Below are 23,411 nucleotides of genomic sequence, written 5' to 3'. Positions count from 1 at the left end.
TTAAGATAGTTAATATCAACCACACTCAAATCTTGGGTAGTAATTATAATGTATTTAATGCATAATTGCTTACCTCTATTGAGTGTACGTGTTGTTAGACGATGGTTATAATTGTAATATTCTGAAAATACATGTTAGATGAAGTAACTTGTAGCATATATCTAATATAGCATATGTTAAGGTTTTGTAGCATGCTAGCTTTGGATATTAATCATCGTGGATTTACTTTGAACTTGATGATAGTTTATTGGTAAATTTTTTTTAGTTGAAGACAATAATGGGTTGATCCATTAGATGTTGTGCTAGTACTTGAGGTCTTGTTGATAAGGTATTCTATCTTACTTGAGCTTATGTAAGAAGAGGAGGTGGAGTTTTCAGTTATTTTGCATATTCAGTGGCTAAATTTGCTTAATATCATATACCTTTTGTTGTGAGGGGTACAGTTAAAGTTTACTTTTCCTGAACCTATGATACCTAGGATATTAACCATGTTTGGCATAAATGCACTATTTAACATTGGCATGAAGCTTAACCATGTCATATATTATTAAGTAATGGGCATCGTTGTCTACGAGAGGAAACAATATGGGAAACAATCAATATCCTCATAAACCTAATTTAGTCAAGGAGATAAAAAGTTATGGATTGTCTTCTTAGACAATATTCTCCAGTGACTATTTTAGACAAAGAGATGTAACGCTTGTAGATTGTCTTATTAGGCATTATCCTCCTATGACTATGAATAAATAGTCAAGGTGATGTATAAGTGCGTAGATTGTCTCACTATGTAAGTTGGAATGTTGAATGATAAAAAGAAGAATGATAATGATATTATCTTGGGTAAAACCCTTTTCATCTAATTCTTCTATTCTTTAAAATTCATTAGTAATTTGTGGATTTCCTTTTATATAGATAGCATGAACATAATATAACTATGCTTAATATAATTCATAATCATAGACTTGAGTAAAGTATATTCTTGTCATAAAAGTGCATATTATTGTAGTTGTTTCTTTTAGTGTTTGTAGTGGTATAATGTGTTTTGCATGTAAGTTTGATTAAGTTGAGTAATCATTGAACTATGGGGGGATGTGACCCATATGTCTGACACTGTTTTACCATAGTTTACCTCACAAGATAACTGGAAAGATACTGAACTACAAAGTATGGAAAGGTCTTGGGCCTATCCAAAAATACTTCAAAATGTGGGGGGTGTCTTGCCAAGGCTATTGTGAATGAATCTAAAAGAAATATTTTTGAGACTTATAACTATCTAGTAGATGTTCATTGGTGAAACTCATAATAGTGATGTTTGTTTTCAGTTGTCATGAGTGATAACAATCTTGTAGATACCACACTATTATTGAATGTCTTATATGCTAATTTTATTTGAGGTTGTGCTTTCAGTGAAATTGGCATAGAGTGGTTGAATGTTCATAATTAACTACATAAGAGAATCCCATAATTTTTTAACAAGAAATTTTGAAGACTATCAGTGAGTATATCCACCATTCACGGTGATGACGTTTATATGTTTCTTGAAGAAGATTCATTAACCTATAAGAAAGTTGTCTGTCTATGAGAAATGTCCTTTTTGAAGAATACAACTCCTTTAAACTGGACTCTTGATTTACACAAATCATTAAGGGGAGGTAGTTAAACTACCTATTGGGGGATTTATAGGTTGAATTGGATCTTCAAGAGAAAACTAAAACGTGATAGTTGTATTGCAATAATAGCCAAAGGATTTCACTCAAAGAAAAGATTTATACTATTTTGGAACTTTGCTCAAATAACTAGAATTTCTTCTCAGAATTCTAAAGACTCTAGTTGAGTAGTTGGGAGAAACTACAATACCACGTAGTACCAGGTGAATAAGGGTGGAATTTGAGCCGAGGGCTCGGAGCTCGGCTTGGGTTTGGCTCGTTTAAGCTCGGCTCAAGCTAGCTCATTTAACCATATGAGCCGAGCTCAAGCTCAAATTAAAGCTCGTGTAACAAATGAGCTTGATGAAGCTCGGCTCGTTTAGCTCAAATAGCATATTTATAGTGTAAAATAACCGAGCGGCTCGAGCTCGCTTGTTTAACTATATGAGCCGATCTTGAGCATGGTAAAGCTCGGCTTGTTTAGCTCGAATTCCACCCTTACAGGTGATTAGTTTAAGGTATACAATTTAGTTAAATCTTTGTATGAGTTTATTCAAGCGCTTATAAATGGCATGAGCAATTCAACAACATATTGGTGTCGTATGGATGTCAAAATATTGTTGTTGATAAAGATGTGTACTTTCTTTAAAAGTAAAGCAAGACATATGTGTTAATCTCTCTTTGTTTAGATGATTTAATATCATGAGTGCTAGCATTGAGAATGTGTATGATCGAGATAGAGAAATTCCTAATTGAAACACATAATAGACCGTCATTGGAAATGATAGTTCATTATGTTATTAAACTCATTTCTGTAACTGTTATATTCAGTTGTCAAGATGTTGACATTTGAATATGGTTGAAGCCCACAGCGTACCTTAAACCAGACCGGCTGGATGGTATCGGAGAATTTTGGGCACTATAAAATTGAATGACTAGTGAATATAGGAATTATAACTCATGTTGGTCTCATTATGTTGTTTTAGCACTTAGTAGAAATATTTTCATTAAAAAGTATGGGTATTACGTTAGTAAGACTATGTCAACACTTCTTGTGGTAGATATCCATCTTATGAAAAATAATCTACTTGTGGTTTCTCATACTAAATATGTCAATATCATTGGTAGCCTATTGTACTTGATGGATTATATTTGTGAGACACGACATTACCTACATTAATGGCATAAGGAGTTGATAACCCATTGTTATTATAAGGAACATTGGATGTATAACGTCAGATTATCCAAGTACTATAGCGGAGCCATTGATTATGGACTTATATTTAGTAGATTTCCATCATTGTTGGAAGGGTAATGTGTTATAAGCTGGATCCAGTAATGTTTATGTGTTTACCCTAGGTGGAAATTAAGTATCTTGGATATCATCCACACTAATCGCCTTAGAAAAGGCATGTGATGATGTTGAGTGGATTAGCAACCTCTTGGCAAATCTTCCCATTGGCTCTAAACAGTCTCCCATTGTGTATATGCTTTGCAATTGTCTCATTGTAATAGCTAAAACATAAAGAAATATGTGCAATGGGAAAAGAACACATATAAGTTTGAGATAGAACTTAATCAAGCAGCTGCTAGAGATTATGTTAGGTCGGACTTAGTTTGGCCACATGTCTGACTGCACCACTTATTTGGAGGCAAGTGGTTATACGTCGAGGGGGATGGAACTTATGCCCATATATAGGGCGACACTTACGGCAACCCTACCTATGTGATTAGAGATCCCATGAAGTAGGTTCAAAGGGAAAAACAAGTCACTTCGTCGTTTGCAATACTATCGTCTTATTTATTTATGAGACGTCCCACCTTATGGCGAGATGGTACTATAGTATACATTGTATAACTAGAATTGCAGTGAGTAAAGATGAGTTCTTTAACTCTTATTGGATTCCATAGGCCATAATTTAATGAGGTGGTGTATTTAAACTGCAATATACACCTAATGGAAATCCACCCATGTGAATGTAGAATTGGGTCAGTTCTTATGGATAGTTGGGCAAATATTCTAGAGCATTCATGTAGCACATGTAGCGCAGGGCTAAAAAGCGCAACACTGCAGAATTGGCATATAATGAAAAAGCAGTGTGGGTGCATCTAATTTATTTTACTACAAATGAATGTTGGTTCAAAGATTATTCAATATAAAACATGTTACCCTATGACTAGTTCAAGCCCATAAAGCACCAGTATCTTAGGTATTGTTTTTTCGATTCTCTCTGGCATTTCGTAAACCCATTTTTTTTTTTTTTTATATCCTATTCCAAAATAGTGGGGGACTATAAGTATTTTGAAATAGTGGGGGATTGTTTGAATCTCTTGATGATTAGTATTTCAAATTACTATTCCCAGTAGGAGTCATTCTCTGATTTGGAAACCGAGTGTCTATTCCAAATAGGAGTCATTATTTGTTTTGGAAACAGACGAGCTTACCTCTATATAAACAAGGACTTTGCGTCCATAAGAGGTATTCAAGACAGAAAAAGATCTCACAAAAATAAAACCCAAGCTTCTCCTTCTCTTCTTACTATCACCACCAGAGAGAGTTATTACACCATTCTAGAAAGAAGTCTGATGAGTGCAAAAGCAGCCTTCTGTAACCATTGAATCATGTGAGGAGAAGACGTCATTATAGCCTTTCTACAGTAGTGGAAGGGGTGAAATCTTTCATTAAGGACAGTCTTATTGACACCTTGGTTGTTCATTGTTCGTCTACTGTTCCTTCTGTTCTACTCTAATTGTTGTTTATATACAACTATTCTATGTCTCATAAATAAATAAGACAATAGTACTGCAGGACGATGAAGTGACTTGTTTTTCCTATGAACCTACTTCATGGGATCTCCAATCACATAGGTAGGGTTGCCGTCAATGTCGCCCTATATATGGGCATAAGTCCCATCCCCCTCGACGTATAACCACTTGCCTCCAAATAAGTGGTGTGGTCAGACATGTGGCCAAACTAAGTCCGACCTAACATAATCTCTAACAGCTGCTTGATTAAGTTATATCTCAAACTTATATGTATACATTTCCCATTAACATATTTCTTTATGTCTTAGCTATTGCAATGAGACAGTTGCAAAACATATACACATCAGGAGGCTGTTTAGAACCAATGGAAAGATTTGCCAAGAGGTTTCTAACCCACTTAGCATCATCACATGCCCTTTCTAAGGCGATTAGCTTGGATGATATCCAAGACACTCAATTTCCACCAAGGGTAAACACATAAACATTACTGGATCCAGTTTATAAAACATTACCCTTCCAACAATGGTGGAAATCTTCTAAATATAAGTTCATAATCAATGGCTCCGCTATATTACTTGGATAATCTGACAATATACATCCAATGTTCCTTATAATAAGGACAATGGTTTATCAGCTCAATATCCCATTAATGTAGGCATTATATATGTCATGTTTCACATATATAATCCATCAAGTACAATAAACTACTAATGATATTTAGTATGAAAAACACAAGTAGATTATTTTTCATAAGATGGATATTTGCCACAAGAGGTGTTAAAATAGGCTTACTATCATAATACCCATACTTTTCAATGAAAAATATTTATACTAAGTGTTATAACAACATAATGAGACCAACATGAGTTTTAATTCCTATATTCACTAGTCATTCAATCCTGTAGTGCCGAAATTCCCCTATACCATCCGGTCGGTCTGGTTTAACGTACGCTATGGGCTTCAACCATATTCAAACGTCAATATCTTGACAACTAAATATAGCAGTTACAGAAATGAGTTTAACAACATAATGAACTATCATTTCCAATGACGGTCTATTATGTGTTTCAAATAGGAATTTCTCTGTCTCATACACATTCTCAATGTTAGCACTCATGATATTAAATCATCTAAACAAAAAGAGATTAACATATGTCTTGCTTTACTCTAAAGAAAGTACACATCTTTATCAACAACGGTACTTTGACATCCATACGACACCAATATGTTGTTGAATTGCTCATGCCATTTATAGGTGCTTGAATCAATTCATACAAAGATTTAACTAAATTGTATATCTTACGCTCATCACCTAGTACTACGTGGTATTGTAGTTCCTCACAACTACTCAACTAAAGTCTTTAGAATTCTGAAGAAGAAATTCTATTTACATGAGCAAAGTTCCAAAATAGTATAAATCTTTTCTCTGACTGAAACCCCTTGGCTAATATTATTAGCCTTGTATTTTGCAATACAACTATCACGTTTTAGTTTTCTCTTGAAGATCCAATTCAACCTATACATCCCCCAATAGGTAGATTAACTACCTCCCCTTAATGATTTGTGTAAATCAAGAGTCCAGTTTAGAGGAGTTGTATCTTTAAAAAAGGACATTTTTCATAGACAGACAACTTCCTTATAGGTTAATGAATCTTCCTCAACAAACATAGAAACGTCATCACCGTGAATGGTGGATATACTTACTCATAGTCTTCCAAATTTCTTGTTCAGAAATTATTGGATTCTCTTATGTAGTTCATTATGAACATTCAACCACTCTAGACCAATATCAGAGAAAACACAACCTCAAATAAAATTAGCATATAGGACATTCAATAATAGTGTGGTATTTACAAGATTGTTATCACTCATGACAACTGAAAACAAACATCACTATTATGAGTTTCACCAATGAACATCTACTAGATAGCTCTAGGTCTCAAAAATACTTCTTTTAGATTCATTCACAATAGCCTTGGCAAGACAACCCCCCCACACACACACACACACAAACATATTTTAAAGCATTTTTGGATAGGCCAAGACCTTTCCATACCTTATAGTTCAGTATCTTTCCAGTTATCTTATGAGGTAAACTATGGTAACACAGTGTCATGCATATGGGTCACAACCCCCAACAGTTCAATGGTTACTTAACCTATTCAAACTTACATACAAAACAAATTGTATCGCTACAAACACATAAAGAAACAACAACAATAATATGCACTCTTATGACAAGAATATATTTTACTCAAGTCTATGATTATTGATCATATTAAACATAGTTATATTATGTTCATGCTATGTATATGAAAGGAAATCCACAAATGATACTAATGAATTTTAAAGAATAGAAGAATTAGATGAAAAGGGTTTTACCCAAGATAATATCATTATCATTCTTCTTTTCATCATTCAACATTCCAATTTACATAGTGAGATAATCCACGCATTTGTACATCACCTTGACTATTTATTCAGACATAGGATGATAATGCCTAATAAGACAATCTACAAACGTTACATCTCCTTGTCTAAAATAGTCACTCGAGGATATTGTCTAAGAAGACAATCCATAACCTTACATCTCCTTGACTAAATTAGGTTTAGGAGGATATTGATTGTTTTCCATATTGTTTCCTCTCCTAGACAATGATACTCATTACTTAATAATATATGACATGGTTAAGTTTCATGCCAATGTTAAATAATGCATTCATGCCAAACATGGTTAATATCATATCATAGGTTCAGGAAAAGTAAACTTTAATTGTACCCCTCATAACAAAAGGTATACGATATTAAGCAAATTTAACTTTAACTGTACCCCTCATAACAAAAGGTATACGATATTAAGCAAATTTAGCCACTAAATATGCAAAACAACTAAGGACTCCACCTCTTCTTCTTATATGAGCTCAAGTAAGATAGAATACCCAATCAACAAAACCTCAAGTACTACCACAACATCTAATGGCTCAACCAATTATTGTTTTCAACTAGAAAAAATTTACTAATGAACTATCACCAAGTTCAAAGTAAATTCACGATGATTAATATCTAAAACTAGCATACTACAAAACCTTAACATATGTTATATTAGATATAAGCTACAAGTTACTTCATCTAACATGTATTTTCACAATATTACAATTATAACCATCGTCTAACAACACGTACACTCAACAGAGGTAAGCAATTATGTATTGAATACATTATAATTATTACCCAAGATCTGAGTGTGGTTGATATTAACTATATTAAGGTCTCTTAGACCATCTACATACATCTACATATGTACAAAGTAAATTAATATCAAACTACTTCTAGTCAAACCAATTAATATCTTAGTGATAAACACGTATAATTTGTTGACTAGATTATTAAAAAAGTTTAAGCTTAGAGATTTTTCTCCTAACACAAAACCTAGCATGCAACTCAAGGCAAGAAAATCATCATATAATCAAACCAAAAGAATTGCAAAGAGTGAAAGAACACGATACCTAACCAATTGAAAAACCAGATTACCATATTTTCCTCCTTCCAGAAAATCAGTTCAAAAGAACTGTACCACTGAATCAACTCATTATGAATTGGGTATGAAGTCTTATACCACTGGAAAGCTCTTTGAATCAGCTATCCAACACAAGAAGCGGATTGCAAAATCAAGCTCTGAACTGAAAGTTATAGCAGTTTCCGTAATGAGTGACGCAGCTGTCAAAAAGACGAATTGAACCTTTATGTTTTTCTTGATAGAAATCTCATATTTGACTCCTACAACCGTAGGATAAAGGTCTACAACCATATAGGGTATGATACACCACAAAATATCAATAAATATTTAATCCTTAATTGGTTTCCCTAACAAAAACGAAATTATTAGAAAATTTTTAAAGTCATAACCTAATAACACAAACAATAACTCAAAGTAAAAGACTTATCTTTTGATTGCCGTATTAAAGCACTCTCCTTTGTTCTACTACAAAATTATTTTCTTAAGATTGTTAGAATAGTTGTATGAAAACAGCAACTAGAGTAGAACGTATGAAGGAGAGATGGTAAGCGACAAAGATGAACAACCAAAGGCTGTACCAAGACATTTCCATACTTTGTAGTTCAGTATCTTTCATCAAATGCATGAAGAACATATTAGGCACTCGAACCTCAAAAACGAAACAAAAGCACACTATTACACATGAAGCTCTAAATTGCATCCCATTTCTTGTTCTGTCTCCCAATAGTGACCTGTCTTCCAAACTCTTGCCACAACACAACAGATTGAGTAAACTGATAAATTCACAACACACCTTTTCATGTTATTACTGAGTATGTTAGTGATGTGATGATTGCTCCAAGCATGAAGTGCAAGAGTGAAGTAGGTCAGTGTAGACAACATTTCTTGTGTGAACTCCAAAGAAACAAGGCAAAACTCCTTTTTTTACCATAATCTTTGTCGTATTTCTCAAAACTCCTATAGACAGTGACATATAGTTGACCGTTACTGAAGACATGACTGGGCAAATATATACCAATATATGGTATTGTCTGCCCTTATAATTTCTTGCATAGTTATGATAAGTGCGGTGTCGATTAGTTGTGGCAGTCCCACGATATAAAACTTGTTCAGGAATTTTTGGTTTTACAGCATAAAAAACTAACACAAGGATTAGTCAATAAGACATAATGTTGTAGTGGAAGATCAATGTCAATACTAAGTTTTTCAGTATATATAGCATAATAATTATTTTGAAAGAAAAAATATTGAAGTGATAAATAGTCAAGTTAAATGAAACGGCAATACAAACGGGAAGTCTATAGTACAACTACTACAACTAAAAAAACACCAAAAAAATTTGTTACTGAATGTATATACCTCCCCTTTGCCTATACACATAATTAAAATGGTATACCCTGTCCATACCGATTCAGTGTTGTTGGGGAGTCTATAACACCATTCTTAAAAGCATCAGGAGTTTCGTTTTGTGGCTTAGCTATATTAAGAAGGCAATGATCAGTGGACATGCCGACACAGTCTTGGAAGTTCAGATTACTACTTGTGCCTATTAACTTGAGAAAAAAAATGAAATATCCATACATGCAAAACACGGAAATCGTGGCCATACATATTTAAGTGTAATACCTTGTGTACCATGAGCAAACGTTGATGGGGAGTCTATAGTAGTCGGTGATTGGAACTATTGGCGAAACAATGGCAGCAGTTGGTGGGTCAGTGGGGTCAACTACATTACATATAAGTAATAATTATATCATAATTGCTAACCTAAATAACAATTGGTATACCAGCACTGGAAAATTTAGTAGAAAAAAAATCAACCTGTCATCATATTGAATGGAAGAGGACAGTCTGATGAAGCAATGACACGCTACAATTCTGAAAGAGGTATTTCATGTTGAATGGGAGTCTGAGATTGTCCCGTAACTGCATTGCTCCCTCGTAATCGATATTAACAGCTCTGCGCTCTCGTGTTTGATTCCTTTGGTGGTGCATATATAATGTTCTTTGTTCATCAGTTAGTCTCTGCCAACGTTCTATACTTTGAAGGCGATCACGTTCCCTAGACACCGAACGCTGCTCATCATCAGACATACTCAGTCGATGTTGCCTCATTCGAAGACGATCATATTCTCGCTGTGCAATTCTTCGTTCAGTAGTCATATTTCTAAGACGACGATGACGTTGCTGTTGTTGGGTGAGAAGGGATCCTAGACATAGACATGTAGAACCTAACGGTACCTTGAGTACTAGCAAAATCAATTGACTAAGCAACATTTATTTTTCCTGAACTCTAGACATGTACCAAAATCAATTGACTAAGTAGCCTAAATTTTTTGTACCAACAATTAATGGGATAGTAGATGGGATAGCCTTGAGCATCAACCAAATTAATTGACTAAGTAGCCCTTTTTTCACCCTGAACTCTAGACAGGTACCAAAATCAATTGCACTGAAGTCGACTTACTGCAAACAGCGAAAATTGTAGAAAGCGGTATTCTGCTTTCTGTGTATAGGGTGCGACCTGCACTCAGATATAGTGTGTATAGGGCGCGACCTGCGCCTCAGGCTTTCGAGGCTCCAGTAATTTGAGCGCGACCCGCGCTCGACTCAAGTGTAAACAGGGTGCGACCTGCGCCCCGTGTTTCTTAAGCCACCGAATTTTGTTGTTTCCTATTTTGTAAACTCTATATATACAATTGTAATCACTTTAGAATTCAATCAAGTAAATATACATTGAATTGAATTGAATCATCTGGTTCTACATGGTATTAGAGCCAAACCATTGAAATCCGCTGCATTGAATTCTTGAGTCTTAAACCCATTATTGAATTCTTGAATCTTAAACCCCTCTCACAAAGTTTTATTTTTTATTTTCTTCAAAAACCTAAATTGTTTGTTTTTTTCTGCAATGGCTGACTCTGACAACAATTCTTCAAGCATCATCCATCACCACTACACCCCACAAGACAACTCAGCGTTCCCAAAAACTGTTCCATTAGATGAGTCCAACTATACCATCTGGGCTCCTCTCATGCGGATGTGGATTGGAGCAAGGGGAAAGCTTGGTTATTTGACTGGCACAAAGGTTGAACCGCTTATGAATTCGTCAGAATATGAAGTTTGGGCAACAGATAATGAAAAGGTAAAAAGCTGGCTTATTGATTCTATGGAAATTTCTCTTATGAACCGTTATATTCGTCTTCCTACTGCAAAAGATATTTGGGAGGTTGTGGAGAAAATCTTCTATGATGACTCTGATGAAACTCGAATTTTTGAATTGAATATGAAGTGTTTTGAACGAAGCAGAATGGGAGACTTATTCCTTCCTATTACAACGAATTGGTGGCTATGTTCCAGGAAATTGATCAGAGGGTGACCTCCCATAATAACAGTGTTGAAGCTGTAGTCTATGAAACGTCCACGATGTCCAAAATGCGTGTTCATATGTTTTTACGTGGCCTAGATCAGGAGTATGATCAGGTGCATGGAGAGATCCTTCGGAAAGAACCTAAATTTTCCTTGGAACAAAGTTATGCTTACATTAAGTAAAGGTACAATCGAGAAACAAGGCTATGGGGCTTTGTATCAAATGAATCCCTCTGTCTTGGGCTGTTCATAGCAAGACAACTCCTCCGATTTTTTTTGGTCCTCCATGCCATCCTAAAAAGGTAAATCAAATCCTTGGGCGGATAAAAATGTGGTGTTTTGCGGAGACTTGGGTCATAGCAAGGAGAGATGTTATGAAGTGATTGGTCATCCTGATTGGTGGGACTTCTCGAAGAGGCCACGAAAGAATTTAAGCAAGGCCGCCATTGCTAATGTTGTGAATGGAGAGAATCCTTGACTAGAATTATGCTAATCAGGTATGAATGGTAAGGTTATTTCCAATAATACATGGATAATTGATTCAAGTGCATATGACCATATGACAAATGACCCTAACCTTGTGAAAAGTCTTAGACCTTCACCTCAGACCGTTGTTTCTCGCCGATGGTACTCCAACTCTGGTTAGCGGAGAAGGATCTATTGAGTTATCTAACACCCTCACTCTTGAATCTGTCTTAGTTGTTTCATCCCTTGCTTATAACCTATTGTCTGTTTGTCAAATTATCCTCGTACTTGCATGTACTGTGACATTCTATCCATCTTTTTGTGTTTTTTAGGACATTCTGACTCAACAGATTCTTGGTTATGGTGTTAGAAAGGGAAAATGTACTACCGGACTTGATGTAAACCGGAGAGAAACAAAAGAATTTTAACGGGGCAAGCTAATCGGGTTAATAGAATTCGAGAATGCAAAAAAGAAGCGTGGTTATGGCATCGTAGGTTAGGTCATCTATCTTTTAGTTATTTGAAGAGGTTTCAACCTCGGTTATTTTCGATTGTTAGTGAGTCCGAAGTTTCATTGTGACATTTGTGAACGGCCAAGAGCCACCGTATTTCTTATTCACCAAATATTAATAGATGTTATGTTTCTTTTATGAAAATTCATTCTGATGTTTGGGGTCCTGCTAAAGTTTCTTTATTTTCTGGAGCTAGATATTATGTGACTTTTATTGATGATTGCACTCGCATGACGTGGGTGTCGTTACTGAAAAACAAAAGTGATGTATATGGGATGTTTACTGATTTTTACAAAATGGTGGCGACGCAGTATCAACAATCTATTAGGGTATTTCAGTCTGATAATGGTGGAGAATTTGTGAATGGCCTCATGTCTGAATTTTGCAAAAGAATTGGAATTTGTCATCAAACCTCCATTCGGTACCAACAAAATGGTTTAGCCGAATGGAAGAACAGGCAGTTGTTGGAGGTTGTTCGTGCTTACTTGTTTGGCATGAATGTACCTCGATCCTATTGGGGTGAAGCAGTGAAATCAGCAGCCTATGTTATCAACCGTACTCCCTCACGGGTAATTGAGTTCTAGAATCCTTATCAGAAACTCCATACACTTTTGTCCATCCCATCTATGCCTAACTTGGAGCCTCGGGTGTTTGGATGTACAACTTATGTTCATATCCCACAACCAGAACGAAGTAAACTTGATCCTCGTGCGAAGAAGTGTATTTTTGTGGGTTATGCTGAGTTTCAGAAGGGGTATAGGTGTTATGATCCGATTAATGCCAAGATGTATATATCTCTTGATGTCTCATTCCATGAATTAGACCCGTATTACTCAGGGGGAGTTTCCCAGTCTTCCCTTCAGGGGGAGAGTGGCGATGAAGGGAATCCTGATGTCTTTGAAGAATTGGAACACTTGGAGGAACGATTTGAAGTTCTGGCGAGAAATTGATCTGTAGAATGTAGAGAGCGAAGCACATGATCCGGATATATCTGAAATTGTAGTACACGACATTTCCCCTTCTACATCAATAACTGAAGATCTCGATCAGAATGCTCCACCTCAGGTACCTCCTATAACCTTTAATAAGCCTGTTGGGGTAGAAAGTCTTGAACCTAGACAATCACAAAGAGCTAGTAAGGGAGTTCCTAAGAAACAATATGAACCAGACATCAAAGCCAATGCTAAATACCCTATAGCTAACTCTATGTCTAACCATAGCCTTTCTGAAACCCATGCACTTGTCATAAATCAATTGTCTACTATATCTATTCTTAGTAATGTGCAGGATGCTTTGAAATATTCAAAATGGAAAAAAGCAAAGAATGAAGAATTGGAAGCCCTTCAAAAGAATGTAACATGGGAGGTAGTTGATATGCCTGTTGGAATGAAGACTATTGGATGTCGTTAGGTGTTTACTGTGAAGCTTAATGCAGATGGAACTATTGATAGATATAAGGTGAAATTGGTTGCCAAGGGATACACACAGCGTTATGGAATTGATTACGAGGAGACTTTCGCACCTGTAGCGAAAATCAATATAGTCCGGATTTTAATTTCACTTGCAGCAAATAGAGATTGGCCCTTGCACCCGGCTTGATGTGAAGAATGCATTCTGAATGGGAACTTGGAGGAGGAAGTATACATGGATATGCCTCGGTGTGAAGAACCATCCCAAAGATGTTGGGAAGGTGTGTAAACTAAAAAGGCTTTGTATTGCACGAAACAGTCTCCAAGAGCTTGGTTTGGAAAACTTACACGATCAAGCGAAAGTTTTTGGGTACAAAAAGCGAGCAATTTGACCATACCTTGTTTATCAAACACAAGGATGGTAAGATTTGACTCTAATTGTGTATGTTGATGATATGATCGTTCTGAGGAGATGATCAGAAGGAAATAAATGAATTGCAAAAGTATTTGTCTAAGGAATTTGAAATGAATGATCTAGGACAACTGAAGTATTTTCTGGGTATTGAAGTTGCAAGGTCTAAAAAGGGGATTTCACTCTCACAGAGGAAGTATGTCCTTGATTTGCTTGCTGAAACCGGGATGTTGGATTGCAAACCCCCCATTGGATAAATCACGGACTCGCCATTCATTCTGACCAAGTTCCTACTGATAAAACCAGGTATCATCATCTTGTAGGAAGGTTAATCTATCTATCTCATATTAGACCTGATATTGCTTATGTTGTGAGTGTGGTTAGTCAATTTATGCATTGTCCTAGTGAAGAACATATGGATGCAGTCTTTCGTATACTGAAGTATTTGAAAAAAGCACCTGGCAAAGGTTTACTATTTGGAAAGTATGATGCATTGGATATTGTTGGATACACATATGCAGATTGAGCTGGTGATAAAATTGATAGACGGTCTATATCAGGATATTTCACGTTTGTCGATGGAAATCTTGTCACTTGGCGTAGTAAGAAGCAAAAAGTTGTTGCCAGATCGAGTGCAAAGCTGAATTTCGAGGTATGGCACGAGGGGAGTATGTGAATTGTTATGGATTAAATCTTGTCTTAATGGAATTGGGCTTCGAACTTCAAAAGCCTATGGATTTACATTGTGATAATAAATCCGCCATTCAAATTGCACATAATCCAGTTCAGCATGATAGGACAAAGCATGTGGAGGTTGATCGTTATTTTATTAAAGAAAATCTTGACAGGAAGGTTATTCGTTTTCCGTTTGTAACCTCTGAGGAGCAATTAGATGATGTTCTTACCAAAGGTGTATCCCACAAGGTGTTTGACAGCTCAGTTGAAAAGTTGGGCATGATTGACATCTATGCACCAACTTGAGGGGGAGTGTAGAAAGCGGTATTCTGCTTTCTGTGTATAGGGTGCGACCTGCGCCTTAGGCTTTCGAGGCTCCAGTGATTTGAGCGCGACCCGCACTCAACTCAAGTGTAAACAGGGCGCGACCCGCGCCCCGTGTTTCTCAAGCCACCGAATTTTGTTGTTTCCTATTTTGTAAACTCTATATAAACAATTGTAATCACTTTATAATTCAATCAAGTTAATATACACTAAATTGAATTGAATCCTCTGGTTCTACAAAAATACCAGATGAAACTAAGACAAACCCTTCAATATGTAATAAAACTTTTTTGAGACGTGAAAGAGAGGGAAGTAGAGCAGAAAAGGTTAGGTGTTTTTTGAGGCGGGGGAAGCTGAGCATAAAAGTCTTTTTGGCCAATTTTTTTAGCGGAGACAAAATTGGGAAGTGATAGACATCTCTACGTGTAGGAAATGTAGAACCGAGAGACAGCTTATTCAGGGAACTCACCCACGCCTCTTATAAGTAGTAGAGATAGAGATGTACATGTCTCGAAGACAACACAGTAAACAGAACTTAAATACTTATTCAGCTCATTACAAGGGTGTCAAGGTGTCGACTTACTCTAGATGTGAGGAGCTCCAAAACTATACAGAAACAAACATATACGATCTAATCCGGGCAAATAAATTAGATATTATTGAGATGGAAATCAGCTGGTCTCAGGAGATTTGTAGATGACTATGAGTAACTAAAATAAGCAGATTCATTGATATAACGTAACATTATTAAGTCTTGGAGAGTTTTGAAGCTCACCAATTATGTTTACATCACATCACTTCCTATAGCAAACTACATATAGGCGCCATTTAAGCCAACAAAACTGGACCAGTAATAAAATCTACGTAGCCAATTGTTTCTTCCCACAACAAATGGGGGATAATGACACTTCAGTTGTTTACAGCCACTAAAGCCATGTGCTCAATCAGGTCCAACACTCGGTTGCTGTAACCCCATTCGTTGTCATACCATGAAACAAGCTTCATGAAAGAGGAACTCAGTCCTATCCCAGCCTTTGCATCAAATATGCTTGACCTGAAAATAATGTCCACGAAAACTGTCATATAATGAGAGAAGCCACATGTTGCACATAAAGTCTATCCACTTTTGTGAGCTCAGGTTCAACGATACACCAAAACCAATAAGTTGCAGACAGGTTGGATCTTAAAAAAATTCTAGTTTGTATACAAAATTATCAGCGAGTTAAAAAAACAGATCTCATAATTTTGGAAGACAACGCTGCTAGTACATAAGATGTGCCTCAGCTAGAGTGCTAGATTATGATCAGACAGATTTTGGGGCACTATTAGATTAAGGGTAATTAAGCAGTCCCTGTGAAAGCTTAATGGATTACAGTGACTAAACTCATATTAATGGGTCAGCTGTCGCCTGAACCACTGAAAGAAACGAACATGCAAAGTTTCGACTCTACCTTGCGTCACCAACAAAATCATTAGAGACAACATCCTCGTCTGTGTATCCAAGAATGCCTTTCAATGGACCCTCTGAAGCATACCTGGGTAGAAAATAATAAACCAAGGTTAGCTGCATACATCATTAACAACATCTATAACAAAAAACCAAAAAAACGGAGTCCACAATTTGATGCAAATGAGAAAATTGTTCCACACTGTTCACAAAAGAGGAAGAAACAATAAGCATACTTGATAGCAGCTTTGACATCTTCATAGGAAGCACTTTTCTCAAGTCGACAAGTCAAATCCACAACTGAGACGTTTGAAGTTGGTACACGGAAGGCCATACCAGTAAGCTTGCCATTGAGTTCTGGAAGTACTTTTCCAACAGCCTATATAGTTCCAGGGAAGAAACCATGGTCTTTTAAAAACTTTAAGAGAAAAGAAGGTGAAAAAAAGGGATTATTTGGTGATTCTCCAAGTACCTTTGCAGCACCAGTTGAACTGGGTATGATGTTCTGCGCAGCTCCACGGCCCCCTCTCCAATCCTTCATTGAAGGGCCATCCACAGTCTTCTGAGTCGCTGAACAGGAAAGCAGGTGTTACAGTGATGAGTGTGTACAATTGCAAATATTTCAAATACTAAAAGTCAGTGTTCAGGTAGGAGGAATGCTATGAAAGAAGCCGTTTGAAGAGGGCTATAACCTTTGCCTTTGGACCTCTGGATATTAAAGGAGGGGACTCTCTTTTGATAGTCTAATACTGGATGGGGGGTTGTCATCTCAGGTTTTACTTAGTTGGGGTTTTCTCAATTTTCTTTCCTAGTTTTGATTTCCATCTTTATCTTTTCTCTTTTATGTATATGATGGTAGGTCTCTCCCCTCACCCTTTCTGTATTCTTTGAACAATGAAACAGAAGCCAATTTAACAAATATCGAGAGAGTGAGAGAGAGAGAGTTGCACCACAAAGCGCCCCTCGAAAGAAAAGGAACACAAGTTTTTTGTTTTGGGTGACTTTTTTCCTCAATTAATTTGTGGTCTTGGGAACTGAGTATCACAATCCGACTTCTAAAAACGAAACGATGTCGTTTAGGGAAGGGTTTTCATCTTCCAACATATATGCGCTTGAGATTTAGAGCAGAGAAGGGAGAGAGATATACCTGTAGTTGCATGAACAGTTGTCATTAAGCCTTCAAGAATGCCAAACTCTTCATGGACTACCTGCAAGATATATTTGATAAGTAAAGTGTAGCACTTGTTTTCAAGCATGTCTACGAGGTAACACGGATATACATTAAAGCTGAAGCAAATGGAACTGATCTACATAATCTAAAGTTTCTTACAGACCTTGGCAAGAGGAGCAAGACAATTGGTTGTACAGCTAGCATTGGAAACAACGTTCATGCTTGGCTTATACGTCCTCTCGTTCACTCCAACCACAAACATGGGTGCATCTGCCGATGGAGCTGATATTATAACTTTCTTGGCACCACCCTGTAGAGGCAAAGCAGATCAGTCAGTATAAGCTGAAGAAAGAAAAAGAGAAAGGAAGGTGGGGTGTAATTAAGAGAAGCAGAAGACATTCAGCTCATACTGAACCTAATAACACCAACCTTAATATGTAGTGAACCCTTTTCCAATGTTGTGAAGACACCAGAAGATTCAACAACATAGTCAGCCCCAAGTTCACCCCAAGGGATCTCTGCAGGGTCTCTGCGGAAAAATATGTTGTTAAAATCTAGAAACTAAGTATGTTCTTTGATAAGCACCAGTGCCTCGATAAAAAAGCTGGTACCAAAGCATCACCTTTTGCTCGTGACTACAACCTTCTTTCCATTTATTTCCAAGGTGGAAGCATCAATTACATTTATGGTTCCTTTAAAAACTCCATGAGTCGAATCATATTTGAACATGTAAGCCTGGAAAAGGATAACATCAGCCCAAAATTTTCACCAAGTAGCACAATTTGAAGTACGTATACGACAAAAAAGAAAAATGTGTTAGGTTTTACATTGGATCGAACTAAGGATGTATGCTGATACTAATTTTTGTATAATGACATAAACCACCTTAAGTCTCACAATCAATCTCATAGTCGGTACAAACAAAACATTTGTAAAATTTAGCTCCAATGGCAACAAAGAAAGGAAAAGAAAAACTGGAGAAGATACAAACAGTGTCCCCATACCATGTATGAGGCATCAATGAATGGATCATTGACAGCTACAACATCGATATCATCTCTACTTGTTGCAATACGTAAGACCAACCTTCCAATCCGACCAAAACCTACACAATATTAATTTTCAGATAGGCTGGAAGACCAGATGCATTCTATGCTCTAAAACTAAACTGCGATATTGCTAGTCTAGATGGAACCTAAAAGATGCAAATAAGATAATAATAAACAAGATTTCAAGAAAAAAAAGCTCACCGTTGATCCCAATCTTTGTCTTCCCACCGCTCCATGACTCTATACATGAGCAAATATAACACCAAATAAGACAACTTCACAGAATTAAAAACTAATCACCTTAAAAGTCCTATAATACAGCTCTTACTAGGAATGGTAGGGGGTGTCTCTGTGGCTGTGGCTTTGATAGGCTGAATGCTTCTTCCACTATATTTCCTATACAGTTCAGACAGAGAATCATGAGATTTACTGTGAAATTAAAGCAAAATTCACTACAATGTCATAGAAACCACAGTGTTTGATCACTCAACTGTAAGGATAATGAGTCAACTTGAACAGAGTTACATAAAATGCTTGTCTGGACCTTAGCTGACTTCAGACTATGATTGCCACTGAATGATTGCTGAGAAAGACAAAAAGTAACAAAAATCATTGTAAATTCAAATAAAACAAACAAGCAACAATAAAAAATAAAAAAAAAAAACTTATTCCTCTCCTTGAGACCATTTAATTCAAACATGCCCATATGATGTTGTTCTATCCTCTTCTTGATGTAAAACTCACAAACATTATAATGGATGATTGACAGTGGAGGGTGTACTATTCACTATCACACTATGAATCAATAAAAGCTGGGGATGCAACTTAAGCAGTTTCGACAAACAACAACAGCAACAAGAAAAGTGATAGTATCGAAACTTCATTTATATCTCCACTCATAATGCAAAATACTACCTTTAACCAAATAACCAATACTCATGTCCAAGCTCAAAAAAGCCAATCATTCATTAACAAATTATTTCCACAGTTCAGCTCATAAAATCATACCAAAACGAGCAAGTAATCATGACTACATATATAGAAAAATGAAATAATATTAATATTTAAAGATATATCACCTTGGGAGGTTCAATGAAAGAAGGAGGTGATGCTGCCACAGTTGATCTAATCATAGTAGAGAAAGCCATGTCTTTTTCTTCTTCTTCTTCTCTCAGATCTATAAACCCTACTACGAGAGAGCAGAAGAAGGATGTAACAAGAAAGCGCAGGCAGAGGAAAAAAAATGTTTTTGTTTTTTTTAAGTGGAAAGGAAATAATAAGGTTGCGTTGTTGCGGAGATACTTATGTTTTGGGTCTTTTAGTTGTTGGAGTGGCAGATTTTTGGAGGGGCATTTAGAGAAAATAGTAAAAATACTGTCTATTGGTTGACATCTACTGTTAATGTGTGTTTGGTTTGTATCGCGATGGGATTGAACGGTTGAAGGGGTTTTATTGATGTGACCGACTGTGTTTTGAAAATAGTTAGGTGTCACTCTCACTTTTAAAACACGTTGCACGGTTGCTCTGTTTCTCCCGTACTCAATTTTGTCGTTTTTTTTGGCTTAGCTGGGTCACTGGGGTGAGCAGTTGGGTAGGGTTTCAAATGGTCCAATTCTCGGTTAGAACCGTATATGCTTTATTTTGTTGTTGGAGTGTTGGACTCTTTTTTGTTGTTCCAATTCAACAGGATCCAATGTCACTCTCTATGGTAGGGTATCGTTGAATGGGAATGGTTCATTACGGCATTACCAAACAAAATGCTTAAGCCCTAGTATTTCAATGATATTTGTTGGAATTTCAATGAAATTGAAAGATATCTTACTTACTTAGTTACTTCTTGCAGTCAAAGCATTTTTTTGACTTGTCGAGATTGCCAAACTACTACCCTAGGCTTCCGCCCAACTTTTAATTAAATACTAGCTAATTAGTCCGCTGCCGGTTTGGACTGCTACATTGATAGTTCACGATGAACAATTTTACTTTTATCATTCTATTAATGGGATGCTAGAAAACCCTTAATACACGAATGTAATAAAAGTAGACATGAATCGGATGTGTACTTTCATAGAAAGAAAACCCAAACAAACTACACTAACAAAGAAGAAATAAAATTAAGGACATAGAGGCACACCTTCAAACACTTGAAGTTGAATATGTTGGTTCTTTTTCTTCCCAAGATCCAAGCCATTTTATTTTTAACCACGACATTGTAATAAATTTGAAGCTCTTGCAAAAAGGTCATTCTCAAAAGGGAACCAAGGAAGAAATTTCTAAGTGAATCCGAGTGAATACTTGAAAAAAAGTAGAAACTTCCTTTTGGTACATTTGTTGCATCCTCGACAATGCAATTATGCAACACAACTAACATGTGAACTAAAATTTGAACATTTTTTACGCATTTAGGCTCATCGACATATTTTTGAAATATAAAACTCAGTTCTTGAAACTTTCTTTTAAATTGAATAAATTCATGTTATCCCCCTATTCTTCATTATTAGTAATGTTGTTTACTGGTCCGAAAAAACTCAACTGGGAAACAATTGGGTTGTGAAACCTCGAGCAAAATGTTATTCTAAATCTCATTTTAGGTTTGACATCTCCTAGATTACTTAATGGATAATTTTCAAAAAATAGAGTTTGCTCAAACCCAATTGGAATGGGAAACATTGAGCTGGATTTAGTTGTACCAAATCCAAAGCATCTGTAGAGAATGAATACCAAATGAGGGTGGTCTTACTATCATGTTTTGCTCTTGAACTTCCTGTGTGCCTTACTGCCTTCAAGTCCGCAGGATCAACTCCTTTTGGAGAGCAAATTTAGATAGGTACTCGAAAATAATGAAATACAAATGTAAGAAGAAGTATACCAATGCAAGTGATATTCACTGAAAGATAAAACAATGAGCTCGCAAAACTTGTTTGGGTCTTTCTCAAGGGAAGCCTTCACTGCATCAATCCATGAAACAAACAGAAAAATTCATGTACATTAGTAACAATATATGCATTACCAATTTACCATTTGCTATTTATTTTGTATAATAATTCGACTCCAAATAAAGCTAAATGCGACCCGGTGAATGTTGCTTCTTCCATGACATCCATAACCCAAAAGGGTGAACTTTCAATGTATTAAATTTTAACAAAAGATATCACATAACCTCAATCCATTTTTTTCACCTTATCAATTGCAAAGAGAAAGTATCATAAAGCATAGACAAAACACCGTCCAAAAGTAAATATATATTTTGTATCAGTGGAGTTTTATTTTGTAAAATCGAACCGCCCTAGAATGACTCTAATTCAAGTGAGTGATTATAACATACAATACTCTAGTTGTATTCTTTTTCAGTTCATCACTCGCGTCTAACTCACCATGTACAAACTTTCAATGCAACTCAGATTTGGAGGTTTAATATAAGCTTTCATAAGGCATTAGGTTACCCTTTGTATGTTCATACCTAATCTTTTTCGTATCGTGATAATTGTCCATGCAATAAACCTTGTGTGTAAAACTAGCCTACGTGGGATTTTTGGTCTTGATTGTTATCGGCATTAGTATGCACCGGAAAGACCAACACGCGTCTGGCTATAATTTTGAATGAATATGTTGAGGTGAACAAAACTTCAAAGGTGGCTCCTTAGGCTATGAAAGCATGTGTTTTCTATGGTATTGTATTTGTTGGTGCTCAAGGTAACTCTGTTGGGTCCTCATTCCTCAAAGCATAGCTGGGAACCTTTACATTGTTGACTACATGCTTTGTCTGTATTTCATTTGTGTGCTTAATTTTGGTGCATGTATTCCACTCATCCCTTGTAGCTTGATGTTGGCAGGTTTACTGTGGTGCTCAACACTTCTTTGTTCTTACAGGGACTCGGATCTACATCCCACCTTACAGTGCTCGTGTTTATAGGGCCTTGATTTGCTTAGAGATAACTGGTTTGTGTTTTTGTGACACTTTCGAGGAAAATATCTTTGTTTGTAGAATATTTATCTTTGCATCTATTGAGCTAGTACGTAATCTTGTAATGTGTTTTGTGAGATTTGCTTCTATTGAGACCCTCCCGGTTGGCTCTCTTTGTTACAGAGTAGGTAAGCTTGTGAATACTTGGTGTTCAGGTTTCAAAAGACAACCCGGACTCTTGTATATACCGTAATGTTGAACATGCGTGTCACCACACTTTCGGGTTGCAACATCAATATTTAGAAAACACGCTTCCAAAGACAATTACTACCATTGATAGTTCACAATTACTACCATTAGAAAACCTTCTACATTGATAGTTCACAATAAATTGTTTTTACTCTGTACAGTAACTACGCTTTGACATATTTAGATATCAAATCTGGTACGCATGACAGCATATGACCAATTAGCCAAAACATTCTCACATTAAAACCGACATAATGATCAAAACATAATGAGTGGCCATTAACTAAGAAAGAAGGGGGATCACGACCAACTAATATCCTTATTTTCACTCTACTTGGTACAAAAATTCAAATCTTATGAGCATTCGAGTCATTTTTGCACATTATCTGAGAGATTTTGATCCCTCTTGTCGACCAAAATCTTCATGCTCATTATCTAAAGGATCATTAATTTGTACCATAGCGCCACTTATTGCACCACCACTAAAAAATTATCAACT

At 36.3% G+C, this 23,411-nt stretch overlaps 2 protein-coding genes across 2 annotated transcripts in view; both read right to left on the bottom strand.

The window, feature by feature from the left end:
• The window catches only part of LOC147492488 (patatin-like protein 2), a 42,110-nt gene extending 32,018 nt beyond the window's left edge, over positions 1-10,092 (bottom strand). The window contains exons 1-3 of the mRNA XM_086567520.1: positions 9,804-10,092; positions 9,576-9,655; positions 9,326-9,482 (exon numbers count right to left, since the gene is read on the bottom strand). Of these exons, the coding sequence (XP_086423646.1) occupies positions 9,326-9,482; positions 9,576-9,655; positions 9,804-10,092 (526 nt within the window). The remainder of the gene's footprint in view (positions 1-9,325; positions 9,483-9,575; positions 9,656-9,803) is intronic.
• A 5,710-nt stretch (positions 10,093-15,802) lies between these two features.
• Positions 15,803-20,091, bottom strand: LOC147492487 (glyceraldehyde-3-phosphate dehydrogenase GAPCP1, chloroplastic-like). The gene is made up of 13 exons (XM_086565451.1): positions 19,842-20,091; positions 19,254-19,345; positions 19,091-19,158; positions 18,964-19,002; positions 18,718-18,818; positions 18,336-18,448; positions 18,143-18,242; positions 17,877-18,023; positions 17,690-17,750; positions 17,015-17,112; positions 16,779-16,921; positions 16,547-16,630; positions 15,803-16,149 (listed from the first exon to the last, which is right to left on the bottom strand). The coding sequence occupies exons 1-13, from the start codon at positions 19,908-19,910 to the stop codon at positions 16,005-16,007; spliced, it is 1,260 nt and encodes a 419-aa protein (XP_086421577.1). The 5' UTR covers positions 19,911-20,091; the 3' UTR covers positions 15,803-16,004.
• Between the last annotated feature and the right edge of the window lie 3,320 nt (positions 20,092-23,411).

The sequence above is a fragment of the Coptis chinensis genome, chromosome 6 (genome assembly GCF_015680905.1).
Source record: "Coptis chinensis isolate HL-2020 chromosome 6, ASM1568090v1, whole genome shotgun sequence".
NCBI lineage: Eukaryota > Viridiplantae > Streptophyta > Magnoliopsida > Ranunculales > Ranunculaceae > Coptis > Coptis chinensis.
The sequence above is the reverse complement of the archived record's forward strand: the minus strand, read 5'-3'. Positions and strand labels throughout refer to the sequence as shown.